The sequence below is a fragment of the Chiloscyllium plagiosum genome, chromosome 11, assembly GCF_004010195.1.
Source record: "Chiloscyllium plagiosum isolate BGI_BamShark_2017 chromosome 11, ASM401019v2, whole genome shotgun sequence".
Taxonomy (NCBI): domain Eukaryota; kingdom Metazoa; phylum Chordata; class Chondrichthyes; order Orectolobiformes; family Hemiscylliidae; genus Chiloscyllium; species Chiloscyllium plagiosum.
Window position 1 is genome coordinate 75,506,186 of NC_057720.1, and position 13,826 is coordinate 75,520,011.

Here is a 13,826-nt window from a genome sequence, read left to right on the forward strand (position 1 = left end):
ATAGGATAAATAGACAAAGTCTTTTCCCTGGGGTCGGGGAGTCCAGACCTAGAGGGCATAGGTTTAGGGTGAGAAGAGAAAGATATAATAGAGACCTAAGGGGCAACTTTTTCACGCAGAGGGTGGTACGTGTGTGGAATGAGCTGCCAGAGGATGTGGTGGAGGCTGGTACGATTGCAACGTTTACGAGGCATTTAGGTGGGTATATGAATAGGAAGGGTTTGGAGGGATATGGGCCGGGTGCTGGCAGGTGGGACTAGATTGGGTTGGGATATCTGGTCGGCATGGACGGGTTGGACCGAAGGGTCTGTTTCCATGCTGTACTTCTCTATGGCTCATGCTTGACACTTTGAGTGAGTTGCCAAGTCATAGCCAGTTCCTTAATACTGTTTCCTTCATTCTGCTAGGGTGTTCCCATAAAATCCAAAGACCATTCCTGACTTGTGCCTCTGTGCTTTCTACCCACTGGACTGGTCCCAACTCCCTGCCCCCCCCCACCCCCCACTCACTGAGCTGCAATACCTCCTTCACCCCCAACTGGTTTCCCGCCCTTGGACAACTGAAGAAGGGTTACACCCGAAATGTTGACTTCTCCACCTCCTGATGCTGTGTTCTTCCAGCCTCCTGCTTGTCTACCTTCAACAACTGGCAAGCTGCATTGGAGTATCTACCTGGTTCCTGCAGCTTATCAGCAACATTCAGATGGAACACAATTGTATTGTGTCTCCTAATATTGGTGTCGGGTAGGCTCTGCTGACTCGCCATCAGTTCACATGACACAAAGCAGTTACTTTGTAAATTAAGCACGGAGAGAAAGTTTTCCTCACTCTGGTTATTGAGGAGGTACTGAGGTTATAGGCAATTAATAGCATTCAGAACAGGAATATCTATCCCTCTGTCAGTATTGGACTTCTCTAAAAGTCAACATTAAATGTAATAAAATTCCTATTTGCAGGAAGTTAAAAATCACACAACACCAGGTTACAGTCCAACAGGTTTAATTGGAAGCACACTAGCTTTCAGAGCGCCGCTCTTTCATCAGGTGATAGTGGAGGGCTCAATCCTAACACACAGAATTTATAGCAAAAATCTACAGTGTGATGTAACTGAAATTATACATTGAAAAGTCGATTGTCTGTTAAGCCTTTCATCTGTTAGAATACAGTGATAGTTTCACTTCTTTCATGTGTAAATCACAAAACTTTTTTTTTAAAAAGTTGCATTCTCGGGTTAGCTATTTGTAGGAGGAATGGTCAGTGCTCATCATTAAAATGTTGTTTATCTGTCCCAGAGCAAAAAACATGCCAAATGATTAAAACATATTTCTTTTGCATAGTTTGGGGAAGCAGATTTGGCATCCAGGTGTCTGTTGAAAACTTGACAAAACAGGTTGATGTTGTTCACGTCAAATTGTATTTATTCTGCTTCTGTTGAATGAGAGCACAGAAGGACTTTGTGCATGTACTGGTGCTAGCTTTTCAGCTGGTTTCATTCCTCTGTCCTTTCCTGAAAGCCCTTTATATTTCCTATTTCAAAATACCTAGCTGATTCCCATTTAAACTAACATAGAGTTATAGGAGATAAGCAAAACATTGCAGATGCAGGAATGCTGAAACGGAAAATGCTGGAAGTGTTTCGCGTTTCTGGTGGCTTTGCGAGAGAAAACCGTGCTAACTTTTCAGGAAACCGTGCTAACTTTTCAGGTCTGTGACCTTTTATCAGAGAACGTCCTGAAATGTCAGACAGCAAGCTTTGAATTCTGTGTCATTGACTGGGTTTGAGTGAGTTAAAGTCTGGCTTTCAATTGCTGACAGCATGCTGTGACGTAGCAGGGGGTGTTTTATGATTGACACCGTCTGTTCTCAAATCTAATGTTTCTTTTTCAGGCGACGAAGATGATCAAGCTTCAATATCTCCAGTTACAAAGCAGAAACTTCCAGCAGATGTTGCCAGGCAATTGGAGACGGGAAGCACTGTGTCTGAACACCTTAGTGAAGTTCAAGCAACTGAGGTAAGTGGTGCCTCCCAAGTTCTGCAGTTCGCCCGTCGGTGATTGGTGGTCAGTGAGGAGGAGCGAGGGTGACCATCTCTGAATAAAAACAAACTTTGGCCACAGTTGGGAGGTCACCACTGTGAGGTGACTAGTGTAACTGTGGCCCATTGGGGGCTTCGGCTCATTTGGGGAAGGTTTAGCACAGGAAGCCTGCCAGCTGCAACTGTATCTCTCACCCACCCCCCACCCCGCCCCATCCCATCCCCAATCCAGCTGCTGCCAAACTGGCACCAGACACTTGGCTGGCAGTCATCGGAAGAGACCCCAGCAGTGGGCGCACAAATGAACATCCAGTTGTATAGAATGGCTGCCTGCCATTGTTGGATGGGCACCCCCTGCAGGTGCCTGAAGGAACCTCAAGGCATTTTGTCGCAAACCAAACCCTCTGCTTCTAAAGCTCCCTCACGTCTAGTGTGGAAATGCATCCATTTCGAGACACATCAAGAAGAACATCAAGGTCTTGGTGAGGATATAGAAGAGATTTACTTGATTGCTGGCAGGACTTCACTTCTGAAGAGGGTCTAGAAAAAAGACTTAAACATTTTCGAAAAAGTGAAGGGCTTTGATAGTGCAAATGAGGAGAAATACAAAGCAGTTAATAGTTATTTTGTAAACTAAGCACAGAGGGAAAACTTTCCTTACTCTGGTTATTCAGCAGGCATTGAGGTTATATGCAATTAATAGTTCCAGAACAGGAAGATCTATCTCTCTCTCAGAACTGGACTTCTCTATGTTCCAGTAGCATTTGGTTCATTGGCATAGGGCACAGATTTAGGCTAATTTGCAAAAGGATCACGACAAACATCAGGAGAATTGCTTTTATGTAGAGAGTTGCTATGATGTTTAATGCATTTTCTGCAACGATGGAGAAAGTAGATTCAAAATAAATTTGAAAAGGGAATTAGATCAGTACGTGAAAGGAAATATTTATAGGACAATGGGGAATAAGTGATGAAGAATAAGTAATTATGAACTTTTTTTTAAAAACCTAATATGAATGTGATAGATCAAATGGCCTCCTTTTGTTCTATATAATTTTAAATCCTAGCTCCTTCATATAACGTAGAAAGGTACAGCACAGTACAGGCCCTTTGGCACACGATGTTGTGCCAAGGATTAATCCTAATCGAAAATAAAATAACCTACGCTTCCCTCAATTCACTGCTGACCATGTGCATGTCCAGCATTCGGTTAAATGTCCCAAAGACTCTGCTTCCACCACCACCGCTGGCAACGCATTCCGTGCATTCACAACTCTCTGCGTAAAGAACCTACCTTTAACGTCTCCTCTATACATTCCTCCTACCACCTTAAAACTATGACCCCCTCGTACCAGTCATTCCTGCCCTGGGGAAAAGTCTCTGACTGTCTATTGCCTGTTATTACCTTGTACACTTCGATCAGGTCACCTCCCTTCCTCCTTCCCTCCAGCGAAAAAGTCCGAGCTTAGTCAACCTCTCTTCATAAGACAAGCCCTCCAGTCTAGGCAGCAGCCTGGTAAACCTCCTTTGCACCGTCTCCAAACCTCCACATCTTTCCTATAATAGGGCGACCAGAACTGGACATAATATTTCAAGTGTGGTCTCACCAGGGTTTTGTAGAGCTGCAGCAAAACCTTGCGGCCCTTAAACCCGATCCCCCTGTTAATGAAAGCCAAAACACCATATGCTTTCTTAACAACCCTATCCACTTGGGTGGCAACTTTGAGGGATGTATACACTTGAAAAGCAAGATCCCGCTGTTTCTCCACACTGCCAAGAATCCTGTCTTTAATCCTATATTCAGCATTCAAGTTCGACCTTCCAAAAGGCATCACTTCTCATTTATCCAGGTGGAACTCCATCTGCCATTTCTCAGCCCAGCTCTGCATCCTATCTATGTCGCACTGCAGCCTGCAGTAGTCCTCGATACTAACAACGGCACCTTCAACCTTTGTTACTAACCCACCCTTAAACCTCCTCATCTAAGCCACTTATAAAAGCTACAAAGAGCAGAGACCCAAGAACAGAGCCCTGCGGGACGCCACTCACCATTGACCTCCAGGCAGAATACTTTCCATGTACAACCACTTTCTGCCTTCTGTCAGCCAACCAATTCTGCATCCAGACAGCCAAGTCTCCCTATATCCCATAACTCCTGACTTTATGAATGAGCCTATCCTGGGGAGCCTTACCAAATGCCTTGCTGAAGTCCATATACACCACATCCACTGATCTTCCTCAACCTGTCTCGTCACCTCCGCAAAGAATTCAATAAGATTTGTGAGACATGACCTGCCCCTCACAAAGCCATGCTGACTGCTTTTAACCACACTGTGCTTTTCCAAATAGTCATCCGTCTTATCGCTCAGAATTATTTCCAAAACCTTGCTGACCACAGACATAAGACTGACTGGTCTGTAATTGCCAGGGATTTCCCTGTTCCCCTTCTTGAAGAGAGGAACAACATTCGCCTCCCTCCAATCCTCCGCTACGACTCCCTTGGAGAGTGAGGAGGCAAAGATCTTCGCCAATGACTTAGCAACCTCCTTTCTCGCTTCCTGGAACAACCTAGGATAAATTTGGTCTGGCCCTGGGGACTTATCAATCCTAATGTTTGCCAGACTTTCCTGCACATCAACTTCATCAATCTTGATCTGTTCAAAACTGTTTCCCGGTTCGTCAAAGTTCTCATTCACAACAAGGTCCTTTTCCTTAGTGAAAACCGAAACAAAAATTTAATTTAGGGCTTCCCCTATATGCTCAGATTCCACGCACAAGTTCCCTACACTATCCCTGACCAGCCCTACCTTCTCCCTGATCATTCTCTTATTCCTCACGTATGAGTAAAATGCCTTTGGACTCTCCCTAATCTTTTCTGCCAAACCTTTTTTGTACCCCTTCCTGGCTGTCCTCAGTCCATTTTTGAGCTCCTTTCTAGCAAGTCTGTAATCCTCTAAAGCTGTACCATGCCCTTGCTTCCTCCACCTTATGTAAGCTGCGCTCTTCTTTTTGACGAGACGCTCCTCTGTTCTCGTCATCCAAGGCTCCTTAAACTTGCCCCTTCTTGCCTGTCTCAGAGGAACAAATTTATGCATCACTCGCAACAACTGCACCTTAAATAGTCTCCACATGTCCGTTGTGCCCTTTCTGTGGAACAATTGCTCCCAGTCTGTATTTCCCAACTCCTGTCTGATAGTGTCATAATTTCCTTCTCCCCAATTAAATATCTTCCCTTGGTAACTGCTCCTTTCCCTGTCCATGGCTATGGTAAATGTGAGGCAGTTATGGTCACTGTCACCAAAGTGTTCTCCCACCGCAAGATCTGACACCTGTCCTGGCTCATTGCCAAGCGCCAAATCCAAAATGGCCTCTCCCCTCATCGGCCTGTTTACATACTGAGTAAGGAAAGCCACCTGAACAAACCTGACAAAACGGCTCCACCCAAACTATCTGCACTAAAGACGTTCCAGTCAATGTTGGGAAAGTTGAAGACACCCCATAACAACAACCCTGCTACGCCTGCACTTTTCCAAAATCTGTTGACCTATGAATTCTTCAATCTCCCTACTGCTATTAGGGGGTCTGTAGAAAATCGCCAATGAGGTGGCTGCTCCCTTGCTGTTCCTAACTTGCAACCATACTGACTCTGGACAAACCTTCCTCGACCACCTTCATTTCTGTAGCTGTGATACATTCCCTAATTAGCAATGCTATACCCCCCTCCTCTTTTTCCACTCAACCTGTTCTTTTTAAACTTTCTAAAGTCTGGAACATCTAGCAACCGCTCCTGCCCCTGTGAAACGCATGTCTCCTGTTATGGCTACAACATCATAGTCCCAAGTACTGATCCATGCTCTAAGTTCGTCACTCTTATTTCTGACACTCCTTGCGTTAAAGCAGACACACTTTAACCAATCCCTTTATTTCATCACATGAAAAAGCACCCTGATGGATTCACTACATTCTGTTACTGCCCCATCTACAACTACCCCCCTCTCGGATATATAGCTCTGGTTCCCACCCTCCTGTCAAATTAGTTTAAACCTTCCTGAACGACACGAGCAAATCTCCCACCCAGGACATTTGTGCCCCTCCAGTTCAGGTGCAACCCGTCCTTCATGTACAGGTCCCACCTTCCCTAGAAGGCATCCCAATGATCTAAGCATCTGAAGCCCTCCCTCCTGCACCAGCTGCACAGCCATGTGTTAAGCTGCACTCGCTGACTGTTCCTCACCTCACTGTCTCATGGCACCATGATCTCAGCGTGGTTCTACTTGTCCTGTTCTTCAGCTTCCAACCTAGCTCTCTGTTGTCACTTTTCAGATCCACAATCCCTTTCCTGGCTATATCATTGGTGCCAATATGTACCACGATTTCTGGCTGCTCACCCTCCTCCTTAAGAATCTTGTAAACCCGAGTGGCAACTTCCTGGACCCTGGCATCTGGAAGGCAACATACCTCCCGGGAATCCTGTTCCTGACCACAAAATCTCCTGTCAATCAGTCTTACTATTGAGTCCCCTACCATTAGTGCTTTTCTATTCTCCCCCTTCCCCTTCTGAGCCATACTGCCAGGGACTTGGCAACTATGGTTTTCCCCTGGTGGGCTGTCCCCACCGGCAGTATCCAAAACGGTATACTTACTGCTGAGCTGAACGGCCACATGGGATCCCTGCTCTGTCTGTTGGTCCCCTGACTGTAACCCAGCGGTCCTTATCCTGCGCCTGAGGAGTGACCACCTCCTTGTACATCCTCTCAATTTCCCCCTCAGCCTCCCGGATGATCCGCAGTTCGCCCAGCTCCAGCTCCAGTTCCCTAACTTGGTTTTCGAGGAGCTGGAGTTGGGTGCAATTTCCGCAGATGTGGTCAGCGGAGTCGTGTGTCGTGTCTCTCACCTGCCACATTCTGCAGGAGGAACATGCAACTGCCCTAACATCCATACCCCGCTAATCTGAAAGGCTACACGGGACTAAACAAGGAAGAGAAAAAAAAAGAGAAAACCTGAAAAACTTACCTGAGTCTACGGACTCTTATTAAAGTTAGAGGAGATGGATGGGAGGGAGGCCCTACGGTGTAGGGTCTCTGGTTTAGTTTGCACCAACTGAAAAAAAAATCACTTATCTTCCCAGCAGGCTTCACTTCATCCGCTCTCTACTCCCGCTGCCCGAACTTGAAAAGGAGCTCGCTATATCTTGAGTTTGATTAGCTGTTCCCTAATTTGGAAGCTGTGGAAACAATACTAATCCCAGTGCCTCCTGGCTACAGAGTGAGATTTTCTACTTCTGACCACTTTGCAAGGGTTCCTGCCAGAAAGTGTAAAAGTAGGGTTCTCCCGTGAGAACAGAAGTAGACTGGATGGAGGTGTTCTGTCAATCAGTTAACTCTCTTGGCATTTGATATGCAGATTTGTACATGAATGAATGAATTATTTATTATCACATATATATCTAGGGAGATACAGTGAAAAGTGTTCTGCTGCCACAATCCAGCACCATTTTGAGGTACGGACACATAAAAAGAAAGTCCCAAACACTGCTACAGGAACTAAGCAAGATCTGTGGTCCAGGCCTACCGCAGCCAGTCCCCAGTCCACCATTGCTGCAGCCAACACTTTGCCGCCAATTCTAGGTGCCATCTCCCTTTCCTGAACGTTTCATAAAGCAGGTAAAAGTAAATTCATATTCCCATTCAGGGTTGTAATTACTATTCCTTCCTGCAATGCTACATATGATCAGTCCAGAGGCTATGACTTAGACAAAGTTTCAGACTACTGCTAGCAACTGTAGAATGGGGAATTCTATCGAAGAAGCAAAATTGGATTGGGAATGCTACAGCCAGTTAATCACATCACGTTAACATTAAATGGGTTGCATGATTAACTGACTTCAATAGAAATGTGCAAGAACTCTGTCTAACATTGCTAATCCTTCATTGCATCATTATAAGCTGCACAGTTGGCTAGCTATCTGGGAATAGAAAAAAGTCAGGAATTGACTTGAATGGAAAAATTGCTGATTTCAGAATCAAAGACATGGCGATCTTTCTTGCCAAACTGCGAGTCTAGTCCCTGCTTAGGGGTCAATGTACTGCAGAGTTAGTGGATTTGACAGTCCGGTTAAAGTAAAATTTGGTGCATGAGCAGCAATACATTAGGGAAATTGACTGGAAATTGACCTATTATGGATTTGAACACAATGTTTAATTAAGTGGGCGGATTTGCTAAAAATTGAGAAAATTAATCATGTTAACTTAAGTGTGTGTGATTAAATGGGATGTGGTTTAGTTTGTAAAGCAGCACCATTTCTTAAAACGCAGACATCGTATTACCTGCAACATATGTTGAAGAAAATGATTAGGAAGATTTTCCTAGAATCCCTACAGTGTGGAAGCAGGCTGTTTGGCCCATTAGTCTACACTGACCCTCTGAAGAGCATTCCAACCAGACCCACCCTCTACCTTATCCCTGAAAGCCTGCATTTCCCATGACTGACCCATTCAGCCTGCAAATTCCTGGGCACTACAGGACATTTTGGCATGGCTAATCCACCTGTTGAAATCTTACAAACAAATTGGGGGTTTTCAACCAATCAACGTCCAAACGAATAGAAAACATTATTTGTAGTCCTGATTCAGGTATTAGTGACAAGCGTGGAGAATGGATGACTGCAAGTCCTAATTATTATACTGCACATCAAATACTTGAATTGTTCACATGATTTCTTCTATGGATAGTAAAGTCTCTATTTTATTCTAGCAGAATGCTTTAAAGCACCCTGACGACAAAAATTTGAAGAAGCTTAGGTTTCTTTTTATTAAGGTAAGGAGCAACAAAAATGAATCTTTAGTTTCTCTGTATTTTCTGTTTATGGGTAAGGCTTTCTGAAAAAATCCTGCAAGACTTCGGCAACCCGTAGCTGAATTCGACTAAAGACTTTGTGTAATATTGGTTCCTTCTTTAGTTCTGGCAGCCTAGTTTCTATCTTGGTGTTGTATAAGTCAACAGAATTTGTAGATCTGTTTCATTAATGACTGCAAATGAAACTATGATTTAGTTTCTTTTTTTTTTCCTGCAATGTGTTTCACCGGTGCTTGATTCAGATGGATTTTTGCAAGATGACCCTTGAGAAATGGATCGAAAACCACAGCCAAGCAGACAGCAACTTCAAAAGCTGTTTGAAGATCATCAAGGAGATGCTTCAAGGCTTGAGATACATCCATAGTCAGGTACTTTGATTGAGTATTTCACTCTAACCCACAGTAACGTGACTTTAAAAAGCAGTGTCATTGAACAGTAGCTGAGGGTTCGTGTGACCCATTCCGAGGCAATGTTACAGGCACAGAGGAGGAGAGAGCAAAGCACCATGTGAACTGCAAGACTTTTTGAAAAGATGTCGAAAGAAGTCAAGCTATGTCTTTTCTCACACATGGATAACAAGTGTTTGCATAACATCTTTGACAGAGCCTGGTGTGTTACATAATGATGTTTGGTGGAGAGGAATTAGTGTTTTTTTTTTAAGCTAAGGTGCCAGATGTTGTTTCATCAAAGCTTGGTGCTGCTGTAAGAAAAGACGCTGACTCCAAAAGCAAGTCCTTCACATATAAAGATTAATATTCCATTAGCCTTTTTGATTATGTTTTGTCTGACAAATACACTTTAATGACCTGTCAACATGGATTACTAAGACCGCTAGTGTTCCTAGATTTTTCTCACCATTTGTACAAAATGGTTGCCCTCATATTTTCCTGTATGCAAAGCCACCCGCCAAATGTATGCTGCCGACTTCAACTATTCATGTCTCACTGTCATTCTGTACACTTTGTGCAACCATTTTTTGTGTCACGATGAAGGGCTTATGCCCGAAACGTCGATTTTCCTTCTCCTGACCAGCTGTGCTTTTCCAGCGCCACACTTTATGACTCTGATCTCTGGCATCTGCAGTCCTCACTTCCTCCTAGTTTTATCTAAGTCAGTAAATATAGCACAGAGCCTGGTGGCAAACTTTTATTAAATTCCTTCCAGGTTGATTACCCACTATTTTGATTCTCTGGATGGAATATTGTGTTCTCTTTGGTAGCAAGCTTGAATGCAGGAATGGCTTTAATCATTGTACTTTATTTATTCACTATTGGGACATGGGCATCACTGGCTGGGCCAGCATTGATTTCTCATCCCTAGTTGTCCTTGAGAAGGTGGCGGTGAGCAGCTGTATGAAGACTCTCAATGCCCTGAGGGAGGGAACTTCAGGATTGTGACCCAGTGACAGTGATGGAACAACGATATATTTTCAAGTCGGGATTGTTAGTGGCTTGAAGGGGAACTTGCAGGTGTTCCTAGATATCTGCTGCCAGCGTTCTTGTAGATGGAAGTGGGATGGGGTTAGAAGGTGCTGTCTCAGGATCTTTGGTGAATTTCCAGAGTGCATTGCAGTGAATGTGAGTCGGTAGTGGAGGGAGTGGATGCTTGTGGATGTGTACCAATCAAGTGGGCTGCTTGTTTTGAATGATATCAAGCTTCTTGAGTGTTGATGGAAATGCACTCATCCAGGAAAATGGGGAGTATTACATTACACTCCTGACACATACCTTGTAGATGGGGGATAGGCTTTGGGGAGTCAACAGGTGAGTCACTTGCAGCAGTATTCCAAGCCTCTGACATGTTCTTGTAGCCATTGTATTTATATGTCTAGTCCGGTTGAGTTTCCCGTTAATGGTAACTCCCACGATGTTGAGAGCAGGGGATTGAATGATGGTAACACCATTGAGTGTCAATGGACAGTAGGTTAGATTGTTTTGGGGATGGCCATTGCCTGGCATTGTGTGGCATGAATTTTACTTGCCACTTCTCAATCCAAGCCTAGATATTGTCCAAATCCTGTTGCATTTGAACATAGACTACTTCAGTATCGGAGGAGTCGAGATTGGTGCTGAACGTCGTGCAATCATCAGTGACCACCCCCAATTCTGGCCCTCTGATAGAGGGAAGGTCATTGATGAAGTAGCTGAAGATGGTTAGGCCTAGGGCACTACCCTGAGGAACTCCTGCAGAGACGTTCTGGAGCTGAGATGACTGACCTTCGACAACCACAACCCTCTTCCTTTGTGCCAGGTGTGACTCCAACCTAACTAGTGACATAGCTAAACCCTGCCTCCCCCAGAATTATGATTTGAGCAGGAAGGCCCATGATATCTACTGAGCTCCACCTCCTTTTCCTTGCTGTTGAGCCTGCTGCACCCTTCCGAACCCTCACTGTGACATCCACCCCTACCCACATTAGTTTACCTCAGTCGTTGTTCGCTCTGCTGATCCTGAGACCTCAGAGCCAGCCCTTACAGCAGTCGGGGTCTTCCATATGGTGAAGGTGAGTGCAAGAACTGCTGGCTTCTGATTGGCTCCTGCCGTCAGGGCCTTGATTTGAGGAGATATACCGATAGCTGGCCCCACCGTTGTCTTAGTCCCCTGTAGCCCACTGAGCCTTAACGAAAGGAAGCAGTATGGATCCTTCACTGGCTCTCCATTGAGCAGGAGAGAAATATAGAAAATGGGAGTAGGAATAGACCATTTGGCCCTTCAATATGCTCTGTCATTCATTATGATCATGGCAGATTATCTGACTCAATCTTCGCTTTCTCCCCATATCCTCCCTCAAATCATCTTGCAATTTTGAAATATTGAGCATCTTCTTGTTGTAGAAAAAACTGGGGCTTCAGTGATAAAGATTGATTAAAATAGTTATTTTCTTATTTCAAAAGGGTGTTATACATCGAGATTTGAAGCCTGGAAACATATTTATTGACCAAGATGGAAGCGTGAAAATCGGAGATTTTGGTTTGTCTAGATTCTGTACATCTCAGGTAATGTGTCTTGGTATATTTGCATATTTAAAAAAATTTGCCATTTCTACTTACAACTTAACTTCCATATTCTGTTGTGTTCATTTTAGATATTAAGGAGCTTTCACAGTACATTTTGCCATTATAGTTAAGCATACACCTCTTGAATCATGAGCATCTTTATTAAACCGTAGTTCACAAACGCTCATTGTACTGCAGAGCTTGGATCAATGAGGTGCTGTTTCCTGCATTGTGGTGATACAAGATATACAATGTAACACAAACCACCCCATGTGGGCAATATGGTGGCGCAATGGTTAGCACTGCTGCTTCACAATGCCAGGGACCTCTGGGTTTGACTCTCACCTCAGGTAACTGTCTGTGTGGAGTTTGCATGTTCTCTCCATGTCTGCGTGGGTTTCCTCCGAGTGCTCTGGTTTTCTCCCACAATCCAAAGATATGCAGGTCAGGTGAATTGGCCATGATAAATTAGGTGCATTAGTCAGAGGAAAGTGGGTCTGGGTGGCTTATTTTTTGGAGGGTTGGTGTGGACTTGTTGGGCCGAAAGGCCTGTTTCCACACTGTAGGGAATCTAATCTAATTACTGCAATGTTTGACATTGTTTCTACGGGTTGGAGTAGCACTGCATAATCTTTTAACAATTCAAACTTAACAGAATCGAATTATCTTCTGATGTTCAACTTTTATTGTTTGAAAAGAGCTGGCTCTACCTTCAACTGGTTTGAAAGAAAATTTCCAATCAATCAGATGCCAATTATGTGCAGAACAACATGTTCTATCATTAAATAATGGTACATTTAAACAATATAACTGAGGCTACCTACGCTTATCCTTGTTAAGAATGCGGTCATTGTTACAATGCTGCTGTAGTGTTATTGAAGTAGTCAAATCCATCCTGTAACTCGTACAAATGTTTCCCATCTGAAGTTTAGTCAAGAAAACCTTTACCACTGCACTGTTCAGTATACAAAAAAATATCTAAAGAAAGGTTGCTTATTTCAGTGAAGCTTTCTTTGTGCAAGGATATAATTTTTTATTAGAAATGCATTGTTTTCCATAATTCAGGGATGTGCAGAACATAAAGCTTTCACCTATATACACAAAATGGATCAACAGATGGAGCTCAGTACAGGTGATGTGTAAATTTTGCTGCTGTCTTTATGTTTAACAAAATAACTGCTTTCCAGAGATTGTGCACAAGGAACCCCTTGAAAGTGTATAGAAAATGTAGATTAGATGATGTGTGTACACCAAAAAGGTCATGACTAATTTTGTACAAGCTTTAATTTTGATCAATGCTGTAAAATCTGATGTATAAGGCACACTTGCTGATTTTCACCTCCAAAATGCAGAATGGAAGAGATTACTAATTCAATATAATGTAGTAACATTTTGATTTCATTGTGTATTACTTTTTGGACAAACCAGCTAGCTTTAAGGAAAAGTATACTACTTTCTCAATAGTTTTTAATTTTCACGTGCTGTATAACATTTTGAATGCTTGGATTTAAAAAAAAACTTGAGTGTTATGTTTCATTCAATTTATTATGTTTAAATGATATTTTAAATACCACACATTCCAAATGTGGGCATGTTTTTCTTACTAGAAGCAAGCTTACCTTTTGCAATCCTTTAATAGTGTTGTTTCCTGTATTAGACAGTGAGAAACTCACAGCAAACATTGGGACCTATGGATACCTGGCTCCAGAAGTTAAAGCAAGCCATCACAAGGCCACATACGACTCTGTATGTACCACTGCATTATTTCATGGACATGTTCTGTTTCGTTGTCACAAAGGGGACTGACGTTAAAATAGAAACACAGAATTTAGGAGTAGGAGGAGGCCATTCAGCCCTTTGACCCTGCTCCGCCAGTCATCACTCTGCACATGGCTGATCATGGCTTTTGATTCCATTCGCCCCAAGTGCGATACTTAGCCA

At 43.5% G+C, this 13,826-nt stretch overlaps 1 protein-coding gene across 5 annotated transcripts in view; it reads left to right on the forward strand.

Annotated features, from left to right (window-relative positions):
- LOC122554579 (eIF-2-alpha kinase GCN2-like) overlaps nucleotides 1-13,826 on the forward strand; it is an 85,667-nt gene that overhangs the window by 15,292 nt on the left and 56,549 nt on the right. For 4 of the 5 annotated variants that reach the window (XM_043699835.1, XM_043699836.1, XM_043699838.1 and 1 more), the window contains 6 exons: nucleotides 1,887-2,011; nucleotides 8,788-8,850; nucleotides 9,132-9,257; nucleotides 11,784-11,885; nucleotides 12,951-13,017; nucleotides 13,543-13,631. In XM_043699835.1, the coding sequence (XP_043555770.1) occupies nucleotides 1,887-2,011; nucleotides 8,788-8,850; nucleotides 9,132-9,257; nucleotides 11,784-11,885; nucleotides 12,951-13,017; nucleotides 13,543-13,631 (572 nt within the window). The remainder of the gene's footprint in view (nucleotides 1-1,886; nucleotides 2,012-8,787; nucleotides 8,851-9,131; nucleotides 9,258-11,783; nucleotides 11,886-12,950; nucleotides 13,018-13,542; nucleotides 13,632-13,826) is intronic. The other variant, XM_043699837.1, reaches the window with a different exon arrangement.